Here is a 21,305-nt window from a genome sequence, read left to right as displayed (position 1 = left end):
ACTTCAGTTTGTAAATTATGAAAATGTTTGTTTTTTTAATGCAAATTTAGGTCATATCTCGGCAATCAGTCCACCAATCCAACTTTTTTGGATAATTCATCAGAAATTGCTAATTTCTTCGAAGTGAACAGTGAATGATTACTAATCCCACATGATTTCTGAATCAGCAGTGAGAGAAAATGACCATTAGACTTAATGTCATTTTAAAGTTTATATCTCACTTGAGGTCCCTATATACCGGTACACCCCAACCAAAGGTCAGCCTCTGAATCAATACTGCACATTAAAAAATGTATTTTTCTACTTCAGTCACAATATTACTATTACAGTCAAATGGTAACTGCTGTAAGCTAAGACTTTTGTCAGACCGTCTCTGCACAGGTGAGCTGTGCTTTTATTTGTCTGAAGATTTCATGAAATTTTACACACAATAAAATATGTGACCTACACAATAGAGCCACCTATGTGTTTAATAAATTAGCTGCACAAGATAAAGGTACATTTAAGAAAATGGAAATCTGAAAATTAAATATCTGTGCCATTCTGGAATGTAAAAATTAGATTAAATCCCAACAATTATCCACTGATAAAGATTCATCACTTATCAGATACTGTGATACATTTTGATAAACTGAATCACTATCTGGCATAATTACAAAATCCTTTAATTGAACTGCTGTTAGAAAAAAAAACACCCAGCAGTTAATAGACTGTCTCTAATGTGCCAAATACCTCAATACTTATTCTGTTGTTGTTGTTGTTTTTTCCTTTTTCACTTTTTTTTATACAACCACATTAAAATGTGATTAGTCTGAGTGCACTAAACGATGCATGCAATTGCATGTTAATGAATTCGCAACACTTCTTCCACATTTTAATGGGTTTTTCAGTAGGAAATAATTACTGCGTGTGCCGGCCTTGTCAATTAAAGATGGGGTAATATGTTCAATTAAAATTTGAACTCTTAGATAAAGTCCTCAATGTTTTTATAATACCAGATTGGAATTCAATAAGCAAAAAGCACACGAATAAGTTATGAAAAGTCAAAGATTGCATTATGGAAAGTGTCCATATTTATGAAGAAAAGTTTTGAATGTTTTACATAAATTTAATTTATATTATAAATAAAGATACACAAGAATCCAGTATTTCTATATCTGGACAAAAATACCAAAGTTATTCTTGAAATTAAAGTTGTTGTTGAAACAACAAAAATCAAAACCCATTTTGGGTTGGTATAAAAAAAATATTGTTTGGTCATGACCTAAAAAATTGGTGTCGAAGGTTAGGGGGAGAAAGGGGAAATGTTAAGTATGGACTCAGTATTAATTCTATAAACGTACACGTACAGATGATAACGTAGAAGAAAGAAAAAAATTATAGATGTAGATCTACTTAAACTAGTGAAAACGCTTGATTAACAAGAGAATAAGATTTTTAAAATGTTGTAGGGATGGTAGCCCTTATCATATTAAAAAAATGACTTGTCCAACTTGACAAACAAAATTTCCTCCAGTTATTGACAACTCCCTAACATCAAAAGAAAGGTGGAGTAAAGGTATCTTCAATCAAATTATTTTCATGCACCATTTCATCATACAACATATTTCTGAATTCAATTTTACAGGTAAGAATTTAATAATTATTATGCATATAAATGAAAATTAGTTTTAGTATTTTCACACTGGCCATAGCTTTCGCAGAAGCGGTGGGTCCATCACAGCGGCGGTGGAGTATTCGTCGCAGAAGCGGTGGATAAAATATGGCCGTTTGCTGTTGTCGGTAAGTTTATGTATTAATTTTGTTTTATGTTTTAATGTTTTACTTGAAACACTCAGTGAGACTGGAGCCCACATATGTACTCTTTCAACCTATTACACGCACACGGTGCAATTCATTGCCGTTTATGCAAACACTTCTGTACAGTTTGATGAGGGGACGCCACTTTTGCCTTATTTTGGTTAAAACACATACAAATGTGTGAAAAACGACCCCATAATACATCGGCATCACATCGAATGAATGATACTTTCACAAATCAACCATAATTTCGAAAATTGGGAAATTATTATTGCCTGTTTGTAAAATAAATGACAAAAACTGTTTTTGTCGCAGACGGCGGTGGATTCGATTGCAACGCAGTGCGGTGGATCCGATACCATTTTTGTATATTTTAAGAATTTAACTTGACGTAACGCACTTTTCAATTGAGCGCAGTCCTTTTCTTACTTTGACATCTGAGAAACGTGTTTATTTGATGTTAAAAACGATATTAATTATTATATATACGCTCGTACAAATATATTTCCGAGGTCCTCTTTCATTTTCCTTCCATTGAAATTTACTTCAGCCATAATTATCATAGATTAATCCACGTTCAACATTTTATTACGGGTTATTACTAATTATGAAGTATTTTTGAGTGTGAATGCACCATTCCAGATGAAAAGCGCAGGAACGTCAGAACATATATAGTGCCCCTTTATCATATTTGTATTTCCAAGTTCATATTAGGGATCATGCATTTGACAACCCGGACCGTAGAAGAAACGGCGGAAACTAAGAGTCATAATATTTGACCTTGATGCACCACCGGAAGGAAATTTCGCGATGTGCAGGGAATTCCACAAATGTGATGAATCCAGCCAAAATATCACATTTGTCAGACCTTTACATATTATTCGTGATCAAGTGTTATACCTTATAACCAATGCCGATTTCTGACTTAATTATTAAAAGCGGCATGGCTGGGAGAGATATATATACAGATTTTTTTGCATATATATTTTGCATTATGGCATATTAGTTATAAAAACATAAAATTAACACACATTCATGACATTTTCGAGAGTATCATATTAGTTTCAAGATTTTCAAAGGCTATACAATATGGCCGTATATAAACGGTTGTTTGAAAATATAATACATAAACATACAGTCAATTTCTTATTAAATAAACAGCAGTCGTGTATGTAAACTTTATAATACTGCATGTTTGTAATGTAACTTTTCATCGGATAATCGAGACGTTTATTTAGTAATAGAGATTTTTGGTTTATTTGTGACTTTATTTTCTGATTTTTAAACACATGTACAAGTATTATTAAGAATTTTGATAGCTATTAATATTACGAACAACCGTTTATATACGACCATATAACCAGTTGGATTTATTTATAACGAACTCATAATACATCAAGCATTTTTGTTAGAAAAAAAATGAGATAATTTCATAAATCGACCGCAGCCATGTATTTAAAAAGTACATTGTGTGTACATAAACGTCACGATTATCCAATAAAAAGTGACGTAACAAACGTGCAGTATTATAAACACATACACGCAAAATTAAGGAGGTTCAATATAATTATATTCTTTAAATTAAGCATGATGCTACAATATGATTACATAAACATTTAGAGCGAAACTTAGGGTCACCGATCTGATTTCCTGTACGTGAATTTGAATTTTTCCTTAATTGGGGTTATTTCTAGGTCATATAACTTAAATATAAGTCTGAAATTTTTTTTCCCAGCTTGTTATTATCTTCACTATATTTGTGTACATTTTCAATAAAATAATTATATTACCTTTTTTTAAATTTTATTTCATACTTTCTTTTAAAATATACCATATTTGAAAACATTTTTTTTTCGATAAATGTCACAATTTAAGAAAAAGAAGAAAAACTAAAGCTATTAAACGCGCAGGTCTTTAAAAAAAAGTAATAGAGAAAACTTTTCCTTAAATAACTCTTATAATTTATTTAAATTGGTGTTCTCAGTATATGGTAATATAACGTAGTGACATTAAAAATTGAGGTTGTTTTTCGTATTCAAGAAGCATGTTCTGTTATCTTTACGAGTATCTATTTTATATGTCTTTATGACAAAAACATTGTTGAACCTGGAACTTACGGTCTTTTTAAGTCCAAGGTTGAACGTGGATTATTCTATGATAATTATTGCTGAAGTAATTTTCAATGGAAGGAAAATGAAAGCGGACCTCGGAAATATATTTGTACGAGCGTATATATAATAATTAATATCGTTTTTAACATCAAATGAACACGTTTCTCAGATGTCAAAGTAAGAAAATGAGTGTACTCAATTGAAAAGTGCGTTACGTCAAGTTAAATTCTTAAAATATACAAAAAATGTATCGGGCCCACCGCACTGCGTTGCAATCGAATCCACCGCCGTCTGCGACGAAAACATTTTTTTGTCATTTATTTTATAAAAGGCAATAATAATTTTTCAATTTTCCAAATTATGGTTAATTTGTGAAAGTATCATTCATTCGATGTGATGCCGATGTATTATTGGGTCGTTTTACACACATTTGTATGTGTTTTAACCAAAATTAGGCAAAAGTGACGTACCCTCATCAAACTGTACAGAAGTGTTTGCATAAACGGTAATGAATTGCACCGTGTGCATGTAATAGGTTAAAAGAGTACATATATGGGCTCCAGTCTCACTGAGTGTTTCAAGTAAAACATTAAAACATAAAACAAAATTCAGTCATAAACATACCGACAACAGCAAACGGCCATATTTTATCCACCGCTTCTGCGACGAATACTCCATCGCCGCTGCGATGGACCCACCGCTTCTGCGAAAGCTATGGCCAGTGTGATTTTATTGTAGGAAAGATGATAATATTCAGTACACGAGCCCAAGGTCAGGTGAGATATTGAAAGTATCCAAATACTATTACATAACCAGGTCATTAAGTTTAGTAAACTCTATTTTTTCTTTTTATATCAGGCCCCTTGTTCACTAAGAAAATATTAGGTTTAGGATCAAGTGATCCTGATTTTATTTTCATTGTTTTATGTTACTAAAATTAATCGTAATTTAATTAAATGGTACATATTCAAAATGTAAAAAGTTGCTGATTTGCAAAGAAACTAACCTATTTTGAGACAAAATCAAGAAAAAACAATATAAATACAAAAATATTGGGATCAAAATAGGATCAATTTTAGGATCAGGATCAATATTTGGATTAACTGTAAAAAGCCTGTATTTTGCAAAAAATAACTATAAGTTTATTCTAAAATTTCACAGACTTGCTTTTGCATGTCCCGTTTAATCAAATTAATATTAGATATGTTATCTATGAAGATAAACAATGAAGAATATATCAGTTTTAAAATTGATCCTAAAATTTTCCTGATCCTGATCCTTAAATCTTTGTGAACACTGGGCCAAGGGTTTATAGTTTTGCAAACCTTTTATATTTACTGTTAGTCACACATGTTTTTTTTCCTCAGATTCCTATATAATTTAGCAAAGGAGATGTTTGTTTTACTTTACTTTTCTTAAGCCTTAATGGTAACTGAAATTCTGATATATGACTTTGTAAGGCCTGATCTTAAACAGCATAATCTAAAAGTATATTTCATTAAAACAGGATAAGAATGCTATTTGTTTGGGGTTTTTTTATTGTAACAAAATTTCACCTGAAATGCAGGTAACCTGGATTTGGTATATGGACATTTGCTCTCTAGGACATTTGCCCCCCCCCCCCCCCCCCAAATCTATAAATGGATTACTGAAGATTAGCTGCCCCCCTCCCCCAGTGGAAAATTAAAGTTGGACATATGCGGTAGGAGATAATATCAAATCCTGTGGATTCAGTTCAGTCCACCATACAAAAAAGGGCAAATAATTCAACTTAGATTGGTCAATTTTATTTTTTTTTTAGTCATTTATTTTCATCAAAACATTTTTTCAGTTCTGCTCTTTCTTCCAGCCACTAAAAATGACTAGGCAGATGACTGACCTCACGATATTTAAGTAAAAATATTTGCCATGCTTACCTTGGACAGTTTTTGCTGTCTTGCGTCGAGTTTCTGGGGTAAAAAACTGTGAAATAGTAATATCTGAAAATATGACCAAAAAAAGGAAAATCCAATTAAGACATGATTTATCTATTTAAACATAATAATGTACCTGTTTCGTCCCAGCATGCAAACATAGATAAACTATTTCACGCCCCAAGATTTACATAATCTACAATATCGTTTCTATCTCCTATAATGTTGTACAATTCAAGTTTATGACAGCTGTCGTTATGTTTGATATACCAGTATTGTCTACAGGTTTTTTACCCCACTTTCTAATACAAAGATTTTCCGCACGATTACAGTTGAATCTGTGAAAGTCGTGTTTACAAAGAGCGACTTATCCTTCTGATGAATCATTTAATGATGTCATTTTGTATTTATATCTACTTTATTATTCATCGGACACATCATTTACATAATTATAATGTTCAAAAGACCTTGTCATATTTAACTGTACATTCAAATGCAGTACCTATTTCCTGATTATACTGGAATATCGAAGTCGTGCTAAAATGTGGTCATTGTCCTCTTGGAATTTAGAGTTTCACAAATTTTTTAAAATAAAGTATAACATTTAACTGATATTCTAAATTTAGCTTTTAAACAACTTCACTATTTTCATTTTTTGCCTTACAAAATATCAAAAGTTTTGATAGTCACTAGTGAATACAGCCTTCACTCTTATTAAGAGCCTAATTCTACCATGTTTAAATAAATCAGAGAGCTTTTGTTTTTTTACTTGTAAAACATCCATAAACTGATAACAGTAAGTAAGAATGGTCAAATCCATATAAAGCAATCTTATAAAAAAGGTTAATGCTCTTAACAGATTAATTAAGTACTTCACTTTCCTACTTGAAAATAAAATTTCACCTTTTGTAAATAGGCACTTAACTCTTAATACATATAGTAGAACAAACATCATATGTTGTATTTGTTGTTTTTAGAGGACATTCCCCTCTCAATCATTGCACTAATATAAGTCTTTTTTTTTTTTACTTTTCTTTTCCACAAAAAAAATCCCTAACATCAAACTATGATATAATTATTTACAATGTCACAAAGAATTCCTGTAAACAAGTGCCTCTTCAATAGATAATTTACACTTGAAATGATAAAGGAGCCAAAATAGATGTAAATTTTCTTCCCCACAAAAAAAGTAAAATATTTACTGGATTCTTCTCAGAACTACCAAAATGTCAAAACACTTAAATCAAGAAAACCGAGAAGCATTCCATGTCAGTTAACAATATACCTTACATGCATGCAACTAAATAACATGAATCATTCAATATTGTAAATAAAATATTGTTCAACAAAAACATCTTCAAAGTGTTTTGATATTAAAACAAAATATGTTCATAAGGATTCCTTAGTGAAGATTGTATTGCAGTCTTTTTCAAAAAGTAAAAAAAAATACTGGCACTCACAAAAGTAACTGTCAATAACAAATAAATCAAGTAGCTGTTGGAACCAACACTGATTTGCCTTTGTCACCAGAATAGAAAGGGCAGACTTGCAGTCCGACCGGGTTCCACACTATTGGCTGAACTTTAAATTTTGATCTTTATATCCCCAAAATTGATAATGAACAGTTATAAAAAGGAAGCTGGACAAGTCCATTTAAGAAATTCAGCAGGTTAAGGGTTTATATCAAATGATCCTGATAAATGTATCACACTACCACTCTCTGTAATAAGACTGAGAATAAACCTATCTGTATGTAATAAAGAATAATAAAGTAATATAAATGTTTATTTTAGGCTTATAGCTGGTGCAAGGGGTTGTGGACAGTAACTTGCCATTTCCAGTACTGTCCATGAACAGGCTTAATGCACATTTCCAGTTTTGCTATTTTGAACATTTTTTAAGGATTCTATTTCACTCTATTTTAGCAACACAAAATATGACAGAGTTAAAGAATCAGTTACTAACGATGTTGTTATGTATTTTATCAAATTGTACATGTATGCTACTTAATAATTGTACATGTACATGTATATAACTTACTGAGACAAACTGGACAACACTCTCCATCTTTCTTCACCATGAACGCACATGACAGCTGTGGGCACGTGCGTGGTTCACACAACACCGTACCGTCACGTTTACACATACATCGGTTACAGTCACCATCTGACCAAGACTGACCAGGCGTAAACTCTGTCATGTTCATCGTGCAGTTTTTCTCCCATAATGCTTCTGTAATACAACTTGTATATGACAAACTGTATATGACATTTTGTATATATGAAAATATCACCTTTATGAATACTAACAAACACTAGGTAAGTGTGAACAACTTATTTTTGTAATATTTACACACTAAGGAATTAATGCTGAGACAAGACATTATATAACCACAAAAATGTCTCTGTGAAATACTACAGAGATTTTGGTAGTAAATGTTCTCACATGAGTTATTTTAAACCGCAGAAATAATTCTTCTGAACCATGTTGGTTTTGGAAAATATATGATATAAATACGTAAAAATGATCATGATTCCAAACATTCTCATCAGTCCTGTAACACTGTGAATACAATAAGCTATCATATATTGTCAGGAGTTGTTAAGGTGTCTGCCTTTCAACCTATGGATCATGGGTTCGAGTCCTACAGGAGTCATGCCCATGTTTCCACAAATGACACCAGCACTGGTAAATTACAGGAAGCGGACTTGAAAGTAGTTTCAAAATAGCTACAAGGTTTCTTCACAATTAAGTTAAAAACTAAATATTGTTTGACATTACCTTGACACTTGCAGACTTTGCATCCATGTCTATCTCGCTGTAACCCATGGTAGCACTGTTTTTCACAGGTCAAAGTTGGACATTTATGACAACGACATTTTGGACATCCTTTCTTACTCAGTTTAAAACCATGACTACAGTGTTTGGAACAAGTGTGAAGCGCGGGGCAGTCTGGGGGGCTTATGTGACACTGGCATGTCTCTTTTCCAAGCTCATCTGATACGTAACCATAGCTACAATCCTTAAAACATCCCTCTGAAATTAGAAGTATAATACTCATTTAAAATAAAGTAACAATTGAAAATTTTTTCTTTTTTTTTCTTTTTGTTACAAACACATTAGCAATCTAGGATCTACAACATCCGGACCTTAAGCTTAGCCTTTCAAAAATCAAAAGGAAAGAGGTTCTTAAAATCAGACATCTTAAGAATGTACAATGATTTTTTTATGGCCTTGATAATCTAATATATACACAAAGTTGAAACAAAATTATGACCAAATTAACCCATAATGCTATAAAACGACTTTGTGCAGACACTAAGTGAAAACAGGAGCTTTGCAATTATATAAAATTGTTAAAAATCATAACCATGATCTTTAAAAAGACTGTGCAAGAGAATTGCAGTATTGCAAAAATGCATAGAAGCTCAAAATACACTTGGATAGTACATACATTATGTACATACACTACTTGAATGGAAAGTACATATCATTTTGTGCAAGTCATGCACCACTTGGAATGTACTTGGAGGGTACAATATCCATGTACCACAATGAGATTCCGAGTATCATTATGTACAGAAACCACTTGGTGCATTAAAGATATTTCTAATTTTACATTATTTAAAATTGGATTCAAAATAGCAACCTTTAGAGTAGTAAAGAACACTAAGACTTATATACCTGGTTTACATTTGCAGATATGACATCCATCTGGTGTCTGTTGAAGGCCTGTCTGACAAGTGATGTTACATTTGGAGAGACTGGCACATTTATTTGAGGACTGGTTAGGGTACAAGGTTGGAGCTGAAAACAGAAAACAAATTATTTTGTAAGTAATTGTAGATTTTTGTATGCAGATTAATAATAAATTAATGATGTGCAAACATGTGGCTATATAACATGTATTATTAATCAACAGAATCCAATCATTTTCAAGTTATCTGTAAAACAAGCACACACACACACTGACAAACAACAGAAAATTTGACTATATCTCCCTTATGGTTTTGCAGAGAAAGTAGAAACAGAACAACCTGGTTTTATTGAAGAGAAAGAGCTGTAAAAACAGACAGTGATAATAAAAGACAAAATCTTTGAAAAATTCCAACCAACTACAACACTACCAGTTTCTACTACAATAACTTCATATCCACATAATTACACTTTTATAGCCATGTTACAATCCAATTATTATAAAAATAGGCATTCCATTATTTCTAATTAGGATTCTGTAGAATCAGAAAGGCAATAAAAGTCACATTTGTTACATCACAAATCTCTGATCACACCCTGTGATTTGTATGTAGGAGGTAATGGGAAAAACAGACATACAATGGGCATTCAGAAACTTTTTTTAAGGTCTTATAAAAGTTTCTGGTCTCTGACATTTTGACAATCATTCTTTTCTTTATTCCAAACCTTGCACCAAGGCAATGCTTCTTTCTACCTAAATAAATGCTCAGTAAGCATAATGGGGCCAGTTCTGCAATTTAACACCAAGTGGACAATTTATTCTGTTATCACAATCCAGGCATATATCATTCTAACATGATATTTAATATATAGAAGGCAACCAATAAGATATTTTGGGAAAAATAGACCAAAGATGAGGGCCTTTTGTATGGACATGCAGCTTTAGTACACAATATTGTCACCAATGTTTTAATTCCATCACTCTCTCATAGTTCAAGGTCTTCTTGGTTAAGAAATACATATTTCCAGGAGCTTAACTTTTCAAAGAATATCATGCCAAATCTTATGCAAAGAATTAGAACTATTTCAGATCATTTAAACACTTAGCCAGGCTATAAAACTATGTCAGTATGTCTTAAAATCACACAAAAATAAAAGCAAATCTCAAGAGATTTGTTTTCTGGATGGATTTTTATTATGACTAATGATTAATTTGATACACTGCCATTATACTGGCCGACCTGGACTGGCACGTTTGCCAGACATACTTGCCAGAATGCCAATAATATATTGTTGTGTACGTCTGCTGCAATTTCTCTCTCACTGATCATTGATACTTTATTTGTTTGCTATAACATAACTACCAATAACATTTGTAATCACAAGCTAATTACTGGGCACACTCCCAATCATGTTCGGTCAAAGACTTCCCTGATCGTGACAATATTTTCCAAATATCCCTCACTAATAGTTTCATGTCCAAGTTCATCTAAATGACATCCTTTTTTTATAGAATACATGTTAAATTGCTAGTATATCTAGGGATTATTTATCTTAAATTCAACAATTATTATTATCATATGAAAGAACAATCTATTTTGTTGTAATGTTTGTTTTAGAACAAAATACTGAAAATTTTGAGTCAATGAAAACTGAAACATATGATTAAAATAAAGATATCTCAATGATTATGAAATAAATTATAATATATCACAGTATCTATAATTCCTGTATTTTTAAATAATATATTTGAATATCAAATGCAAAGATTTAAATGTCAAAGCAGAGAATGAAGTAGCCAGAACAGCTAATTCATCAAATAGACAGATTTGGTGTGGTCTCTCCATACCTTGTGCAGATACATAAATTCAAAACAAATAAACAACAATCCATCACTACAATAGATTATGTTTGGAAAGGTATCTGACAGACAGAATTTCTCGCAAAATAATTGCTATCTGATAAGCCTAGGAAACAGGTTCAGGAGAAAGTTCTCAGATTCTGATAAAGGGAGATAAGCAGGTTATCCTTCAATAATTGCTGTCAAGACAAGGGTAGATAACAATTCAAAGAAATAGATACAAATTAGATGAAATAAGATAACAAAGTTCAAAGGGGAGTTAATATTAGGTCTTTATTTCTTTCTTTTCTTAAACATGAAAGGGAAAACAGTTTATAGTAACACTGCAAGTTTTTGTTTTAGAATAAAACTGCATGATTTTTACAAACAAGTTGCAATGGGTTACATGCTATCCTAATTAAAAGGCAATTAAATGTTGATTTTTGCACCTGTTACAACTTAAGTCACTCTAAGATGATTTAACAAAATATGCAGATCATAAGAAGAAAGGGGAAATAACTCAATGACTCAGTGGGAAAGCACCAACCAAAGATTTAAATATGTACTATACCAGTGAAAAAATCTTGAAAAGTTGACATCCTTTAACAGCTATGAAAACAAAACTTTTAAGCTAAACTTGCAGATTGGTTTAACTCAGTCTGTTAATGTGGGATTAAGGAAAGTACAACATTTTTTAAGCCCACAGAGACTGGTTTAAAGCACTGCATTCAATCTTCAACAAAATAAAGTATTGTAATCAATGGTACAGAATGACCAGAAAAATATAACAAGACTGAAAACAAACAAAACATGTTTAGTACTCTTAAAAAAGAAAAATTTGTCTCCTCTCTAATATGAGCTCAATAAAAAAATAAGTTATCATACATGATAGTAATATATCTTATGCTGATACACTTTATGTTGGTCATGCTATTTTATGCTGATTAATCAAATTTGAAGACACTGACAGATTGCTCACAGTGAGGTAGAATGTAAGTTGAGTGTAAGTATGAGATGAAGGGGAATGTTGGAGATTCCTGGGATATCTGTTACACTGTAACTACATGTTACACTGTTATCTATCTGTGAGGTGTCAGATATGTGAAATATTGTACATATGAATCAATCAGTAATCATCATTTATATATCAGCCTATCAGTCATGTTGAATGATTTACAAGGGAGGTTATCTATCGGTTAATAAACCTAGACCTGTCCTTCATCTCCTTGAGTTATACTTTTTTAAGTCACTTGTGGAATAATTTCTTTAATATGATATAATGGCATAGCCAACATAAAGTATATCAGCATAAAATAGCATGATTATCATAAAGTTTATAAGCATTAAATACCATGACCAACATAAAGTTTATAAGCATTAAATACCATGACCAACATAAAGTTTATAAGCATAAAATAGCATGGCCACATAAAGTTTATCAGCATAAAATAGCATGATCATCATAAAGTATATCAGCATTAAATAGCATGATCATCATAAAGTATATCAGCATTAAATAGCATGATCATCATAAAGTATATCAGCATTAAATAGCATGATCATCATAAAGTATATCAGCATAAAATAGCATGATCATCATAAAGTATATCAGCATAAAATAGCATGGCCATCATAAAGTATATCAGCATTAAATAGCATGATCATCATAAAGTATATCAGCATAAAATAGCATGATCATCATAAAGTATATCAGCATTAAATACCATGATCATCATAAAGTATATCAGCATAAAATAGCATGGCCAACATAAAGAATATCAGCATAAAATAGCATGGTCAACATAAAGTATATCAGCATAAGTATATCAGCATAAAATAGCATGGAGGGGCGTCCGTGGCCAAGTGGTTAAGGTCGTTGACTTCAAACCACTTGCCCCTCACCTCTGTGGGTTCGAATCCCGACAGGGACTTTGGATTCTTTCATGTGAGGAAGCTATCCAGCTAGCTTACAGAACATCGGTGGTTCTACTCAGGTGCCCGTCCGTGCCTGAAATAATGCACAAAAGGGCACCTGAGGTCTTCCTCCACCAGTAAAGCTGGAACGTCGCGATATGACCTAAACTGTGTCGATGTGACATAAAACCCAAAACAAACAAACAAACAAACAAAATAGCATGGCCAACATAAAGTATATCAGCATAAAATAGCATGATCATCATAAAGTATGTCAGCATAAAATAGCATGAACATCGTAAAGTATATCAGCATAAAATACCATGATCATCATAAAGTATATCAGCATAAAATAGCATGGCCAACATAAAGTATATCAGCATAAAATAGCATGGCCAACATAAAGTATATCAGCATAAAATAGCATGGCCATTCATAAAGTATATCAGCATAAAATAGCATGATCATCATAAAGTATATCAGCATTAAATAGCATGGTCATGAAAAGTATATCATCATAAAGTATATCAGTATAAAATAGCATGATCATCATAAGGTATTATGTATGTCAGCATAAATGACCAGTTTTGAAATGTTTGCCCACTTAAATAAGATAAGTCAGAGATAGTAAGATATTATTGAAGATGATATTGAAACAACACAGAGAGAAATGTTTTATTAAATGGAATGAACTCATATCAGATTTTTAAAGAAACAAGCATACATAATAAACCCCAATTGAGATTTGGTTAACACAGCTTGATAGATCAAGGCAACAAAAATCTCAATTCATGAATAAGCAAAACATTGCTCAAAAATGGCAAAACCTGCATATTAACTAAATAGATGTTCAGTAATTGAGCCAAAACAGCAAAAAAAGATATCAACTTTGTTACAAAAGTAGGGGAATTGTTTAGAGGTTTTTACTATAAACAATACAATTCTTATGTTTTATTGGTACTGCATTCAGTCAATGATTTATGACAAGGCATAAACACTTTTTTATTTCTTTTATTTTCATTTCTTGAAATATTTATCAGCAAAAACAGCAAACAAGTATTACTATATAAACCTAGTTTATCTAAATTAATTCTTTTTATATCTGGTATTTCACCTTTCCCAAAATAAAACATCATGAATGAAATATTGTAGAATAAAATAGGCAAAAAAATACCTGACAGCTTTTTAAAATAATGAATGAAAACGCTCCATGTTTATATCTTACCACTTAAATATTTATATGATATTACATGCAGCTTCTCCAAGTTTGCAACTTGATTAACAGTGTTACTAATTGGGTACACTGGCATTTTAATTGCTAATTAAACACACAGTATTGTCTAATCCAGAATCCAATGGCTGCAAGCCATCATGAAATCTTCACACAAAAATGCTACAATTTTAACAGCTGGCTTACATTTTTTTCAAAACAGCAGCTTTCCCTTTACAGACCACCTAATACCATGCTTCTGCCAAGAACAATAAAAACATAACCATGTTTTGAAAACATGCTTAAGATGTTTCACACATAACTTTGATCTGTTCAGGCTGTTTACAGCTGAATGTTTCAAAGTGTCACTCTAGAATGTTTACAGAAATAGAATACAGGTTAATCTGTTTATTGGAATTTTTTTACAAGGTGCTTGCCTTGTTTTTCAAAAACTTTGGGTTTATTCCCTTAATTAAATTTCAGAATTTTAAAAAGTTTTTTTGCAGCAAAGGACAAGTTCTACAAATATGAAAATAGGGACCTTGTTGTCCCTTATTACAAGCAGACATCTAAGTTAAACAGTCATCTGTAGGCCTTCATGAAAGAATCCAAAGCTTCCAGGCCAAACTCATACATCGGTCAACATAGCTACTTGGAAATGGAGGCAGCCCCTGTGAATTAATGACCACTGTTTACCAAATGTTTGTGGTAAAAATGTGATAGTCCATAGTTGAATAACATGGTCAACCATGCTTTGAGCATGAACCATGACTGGGTATTAGTCATCATTATGGTTGGCCATGGTCTACAAAAATAGTTTTAGAGAATGGTTTTTTAACAAAAAGAGTTAAACCATGTCTTGGTGACAAATACTTGATCATTATTGTAATTTAGGCCTCAGTTTTCAGGGATGTGCCAACTTAAGGGTTTTAAGAATCCATTATATAAAATAAGCAGCCTTTGGTATAGTGTATGGCTAGGGGCTCTATATACTCAATAGCTAGAGCCAAATTCATATCGCCTCTAAGTTTCACTGTTCAGAAAGTTCAAAAGAACTTACTTAATTAGCAATGTTTTTATTACAGAGTTCATGTTGTGTTTTCTTACTTATGGGATACATTAATGATTTTATAAACTATATAAACAATGGTAGGTTATACATTTACATTTACTAATAAAACAAAACAAAGAATTACATTTTGATCCTATTAATAAAACAAATAAAGCTTTTAATGTAAGGAGTACACTCTTTAAATGTAACAAGCTTTCTGATTGGTTAATAAAGTGGAGGGCAAACAGTAAAGAATGGATAATCTTCAGTTCATCATATTGAGTTTCATATCCACTTATCTCATAATCATACCTTACATTCTTACAGGAAGTGAACTCAAGTTCAAATCTCACAAATGTCACTTTAAGAAATTTCATAGAGAATGTTCTCAAAAACAACAAATTAATTAAACCATTAAGACCTGACATTCATAAGCAATTTGCTAGAAATATCTTACTTAAAGTTCAAAATCATGTTTTCATTATTTCTTCTTGACAGGTCATGTTTTCATAACATAATATATAACTGGGTTCAAGAAATACCACTATATATATCGCTTTAGAAGTTATGAGTTATGACAGTTGTGCTTGGAACCATCATTATGTCCTGAATTACATCATATAGATAAAAATTATGATGTATGGAATATTACAGGAAAAATCTATTTTTAGCAATACTTGCTATATTCATAGACAATTATTTTGATGTAAGCACTTTTCAATAAGTGCCTACACGTAAGTAGTTTAATTGAAAACATTTGTTACTTTAACAGGATATTCTGAACAAGAATTGAGTACAAACTAAGTTCTTCCAGGATATATTCATAGACCACCTGTACTTGGGAAATTTGTTCCATACTTTAGAATTTGAAATAAAAGGGAATTCTGTAAAAATGCTGTAAAAAAAATAACAAAAAATATTTTTCATGAAGTATTTCTTGCTTTATAAATTCAAAGGAATTTTATTTAAATTGCTCCTGGTTAAAGCTATTTGATTAATTTTACAAAGAGGCATAAGCTCATCTGCTGCTTGGAAATACATGTATATCAAAAGATGGCCGGTTGCTCAACGAACATTTTTTATATCACTGTAATATAAAAGCTTCTTGCATCAGGCTATTAACCCATACATACTTTATACAAACACTGAACATGAGTTGCAGGATAGATCTGAACATAGGACACATATTCCCCATATTCTGCTGCTTTATCTGTCTACAGAATGACAGTGTGACAGCAGGACACACAGACGAGGACAAATCTATTTACTAAAAGTGAACCCCTCATCACTATTAAGTTGGGGTAATTACCCCTCATCCTTTAGTAGGGGTATACCCCTTATCCTTTAATGGGGGTATCAAAAGCTTTCACTTGAAATAGGACACAAGTAGCAGTATACTTATCTTACTAATTTTGTTTCTATAATATTTTCAGCCTTGGCTATATATCTATCAGCTGCTGTATTGAATATTTTACAGGTAAGATACACAAAAACAAGTATTACTACTGCATTCCATTCCATCTGGTAATTAGTAAATAATTTAATCATTTCACAACTAACAGTCTGAGAATTTTCAGAAATTTTAACATACCTTTCTACAGACATCACACCTAAAAAAACTTTCCCCATCTTAATCTAAAACGCAATTGAAACAAAGAGTTGCAGAAAATTAAAATGGTATTTAAAATGAATAACAAAGAGAGGTGGGGTCCATCAAATAATATTTAATTCTAAGTGTACAACAACAGAATGATATATTTTATATCTACATATTATATTTTAGTCTGAAATTAACTTTTTATCTTTCACTTTATATTTTTTTCCGGAAAAAACAAAGGGTGTGTAAATACCAGTATAAGGTGTAAGATAACCAGAGATTCCTGCAAAAAACTGGCCAATCCTTCTACAATAAAGTATCTACATTTTCAGGCAACGCAGATATAAAAAGCATTGAGAGAAGTGCAGCACATACAGTAGTCCCCTACCGGTCCCGCCCAAAAAGTTCTTTAATTGTCATACACTCCTGTGTATTGCCCATTTATAATGAATTTGAGGATGAAGTCTGTATTTGAAAAAAATCGACCACAAAAACATAATAAAATAAGTTTGTCTATATCACAGTAATGTGTTAAGTTTCCATGCTTAGTAAGGAAATTATGTTTATACAACCTTGTCATATTATTACGATGTGGGATTTTAAGTAAATCCTATAAGGAATGAAGAAGTTGGAGTGAAAATACCAGTTTCTCGAAAAAAATCTAAGTTCAAGAGGGGACATAATTCTGGAAATAGTCTTGCTAGAGTATTTAACCTTCTCAAAAATGGTCGAGTGATAATAAAGCAACATATATATGAAGTTTGAAGTAGATACATTAGGAAATAAAGAAGTTATTTAAAAATAGACAACATTTTTTCCCCTAAAAAATCTAAGTTCAAAAGGGAGGTAATACTGATATTTTTTGTGCTAGAGTTATAAACCTTGTCACATATGATGTGGTTGATGACCAGAAACTTATATTTAAAAGTTTGAAGTAAACACCTTAAAAATAAAGAACATATAGTGAAAAAGCTGAAAAAATTTAAATCAGAAATCTGAAATTCAGGCTATTTGTTGCCATAGCAACCAGAATTTTCAACATAGGAAGAAAAGAAAAAGATGTGCATAATCTCCAGACTGTCATCTACCCATATTTCAAGTTTCATAAAAATATTTTCAAGTACTTTTTGAGTTATCACTGGATCCAGTTTATGTGTTAAATTTGCCATATTTTCAGACTATTTGTTGCCATAGCAACCAGAATTTTCAACATAGGAAGAAAAAAAAAAGACGTGCATAATCTCCATACTGCCATCTATCCATATATCAAGTTTCATAAAAATATTTTCAGTACTTTTTACGTTATCGCGGGATCCAGTTTTGCGGACGGACTGACGGACAGACAGACAGACAGACAGACGGACAGACGGACGGAGGGTAAACCTAAAGTCCCCTCCGGTTAAACCGGTAGGGGACTAATAATGCATTAGAGAGAAGTGCGGCACAGTTTATTTTATCAGCTATAAATAAAACCCTGCCTGAATGACTGCCGTTCCCAGGCTTCATACCTGAGACTGTCGTCATAGAGATCCAACTTAAATACCTACTGCTAAGACAATGGCACAGTCTACCAGCCCAGAACAGACTTAAAGGATGTCACGCTGACTTCTTTACTTGTGAATTATATACCACCATCAAAGAAGGACAAGACAAAAATCTTTTATTGTTTTTAACATTTAACAGCTTTGATATTTTTTGTTCAACAAACTTGATACATCATTTACAAAATACATTAAATTCTTAATTACTTTTAAAATGTTGTTCATTAAAATAAAAAAAAACACACAAAAAAAAACAACAACACTTGCAACTGCATACCTAAATGTTTATTAAGACAACATCATTTGTTCACGCATTACCGTAGGCAGTTTATAATGACAAAACATGCAATCTTTTCTTATTTCAATTCTTTTTTTTACCCCCTTTTTAAAAGGATACAGGAAATGTTTGCACTTTTTTCTTTAAATTTATAGTCTGTGCAGACATTCATAAAATAAATACTTGTACAGTCCAGGCCAAACAAGACGGCACAGTAAATAAGCTATCCTTCAGAAATAAGATAAATAAATCATCTTTCTTCACCTTGGAAAAGAGAAGATTTATTTTATGTCTATTTGCCAGACTGGGAAGTTCAAAATGACATTGACTTCACAGAATGAATGTTTTTACCAGAATTCTATAGAAAATGCTTGCAAATTTTTTTTTTGGGGCAAATGCCTTTATAACATTAAATATTTAAGCAGAAAAACTGGCTCATCAGCTTTCACATCCCTGAAGTCTTTTTTTAAGGGATTTTTAGGGAGTAGGGGTGGATGAGTGATTATAGCAGGGGAGTGGTTGGGTGGGTACGTGATACATGTAAATAAAATATTAGGAGTTGTTTAACTATGTAACTATGTGTTGGTCAATATTTTACGCATAAAATATTGACCAACACATAGTTACATAGTTAAACAACTCCTTATATTTTATTTATTCATACTTGGGGAAAAATGTTATATGTAGGTGGCATTTGAATGAAGTCATAATGCTAAGAGCAAATTAGTTTGGTTGTACTGACCTGCTTCTTTGCCTTCTAGTAATATTTAGCAAGCTGTTTCATATATCAGTTGTCAGGCTCAGATCTTTCACTTATAAATTAGAGGTAAATCAACTAAGAAAGCAAATGAAACATTTTTAAAAGAGTTGCTGCTTGCTTTTTCCCTTTTTCTTGTCATTTCTTAATATACAGGTAATGGCATCTAAGGATGGACATTGTAGTGCAGGAAACATCTTTGCCTTACAAAAGTTAATTACTATTTCATAGATGACCTTTAGAGTTAAGGTTATTTATAGGTCAAGGCCATATTTGCATTATCTAAAACATGTTGGTGTTGCCATTTGTGATGTCTTTTTTAAGAAATAAATCAAATCCATAAAGAATTCAACCTTGTCAAACAAGGTAATTAAAAGGTCAAGGTTATTTTAAATTATCCAACATATTGGATTGGCCACAAAAGTTGCTTTGACCATGTGTGAATCTAAGACTTATTTAGGTAAACAATCAATAATTTGACCTTGAATGACAAGGTCAGATACATGTAATATCTAGGTCAAGTTCAATTTTAGTCTTGTCAATAGGGCTGTTGTGTCAAAGAATGATGGATGAAGACAACATACAGGATGCTAGAAATGTAGAAGTCAGAAAACAGTTGTTGCATTTACCATTTTCTTTGATGTTATAAACTGGTATGTATAATAATAACATTGAATATCTCTTCAAAATTCATATAAGTAAAATTTTAACAATGCATTATTGGTAAAAAAAAATTCCATATGGTTAATTAAATATTAAACCAAAATAAATGTCAAACATTTTTATACTCTAGTAATTTAAGATAAATGAATAATATTCTTCAAACATTGTGGTGGTTCATGGTGACCTTGACCTTGATTGACTTTGCATGCATCAATTCTCTTTAGTTAACACAAGACAGCTAGACAGCAAACAGGAGGTCTGTTGAAGGAATTTACTAATGTAAGCTGCAGTATTCATTAGCTGCTACAATGAGAAAGTGGAAAAGATGGGAAAATATCAATAAATGAATAAGTTGATATTTCTGGAATGATAATATAACACAAGTCTCATCAGGAGCTGTCGACAGCATGATAACTGGATTGTAAACCACCAGCCATTCTGAAAGACAAATTCAGTGGATACTGTCTGCAGAGTTCATAATACTGATATTTGTAAAAATATGAAAGTGTCATGATGAAAGGCATAAATATCAACATTATGTTATCATAATTGCTTCTTATGGATTTGGGAGGAGAGTAAATTTTTATAAACTTCACAGACAGGGGAAGAAGTGAAGAAAATTCTATGCCTCACCTTAAGAAAAGGGCAGTTGTGTTGAGAAGAGGCAAATTTTCTTATCACATTGAATCCAATTTATGGTTCAATTAGGGAAGGAGGTGATTTTGGCGAAAGGGGGGGGAATTAAAAGGGATAGGTCAAAGGATTGAAGAAATTCTACTTTCAACACCAAAATGAAAAATTAGGCTTTAGAACAAGTTTTCCTAATAATTTTTTTTGGGTTTAACTCCCTAAAACCCTTAAAAAGACAGTTTCATCATCTTGACCATTTTAACTCTTAACTGCTGGACCCCAAAAAGATAAGCTTTCCTTACATC

At 31.8% G+C, this 21,305-nt stretch overlaps 1 protein-coding gene across 1 annotated transcript in view; it reads right to left on the bottom strand.

Annotated features, from left to right (window-relative positions):
• The window catches only part of LOC132722542 (cysteine-rich motor neuron 1 protein-like), a 95,919-nt gene that overhangs the window by 5,329 nt on the left and 69,285 nt on the right, over positions 1–21,305 (bottom strand). The window contains exons 4-7 of the mRNA XM_060707052.1: positions 9,509–9,631; positions 8,606–8,860; positions 7,865–8,056; positions 5,828–5,890 (exon numbers count right to left, since the gene is read on the bottom strand). Of these exons, the coding sequence (XP_060563035.1) occupies positions 5,828–5,890; positions 7,865–8,056; positions 8,606–8,860; positions 9,509–9,631 (633 nt within the window). The remainder of the gene's footprint in view (positions 1–5,827; positions 5,891–7,864; positions 8,057–8,605; positions 8,861–9,508; positions 9,632–21,305) is intronic.

Source organism: Ruditapes philippinarum, unplaced genomic scaffold (assembly GCF_026571515.1).
Source record: "Ruditapes philippinarum isolate M1 unplaced genomic scaffold, ASM2657151v2 ctg3132_1_1_1_1, whole genome shotgun sequence".
Classification (NCBI taxonomy): domain Eukaryota; kingdom Metazoa; phylum Mollusca; class Bivalvia; order Venerida; family Veneridae; genus Ruditapes; species Ruditapes philippinarum.
The sequence above is the reverse complement of the archived record's forward strand: the minus strand, read 5'-3'. Positions and strand labels throughout refer to the sequence as shown.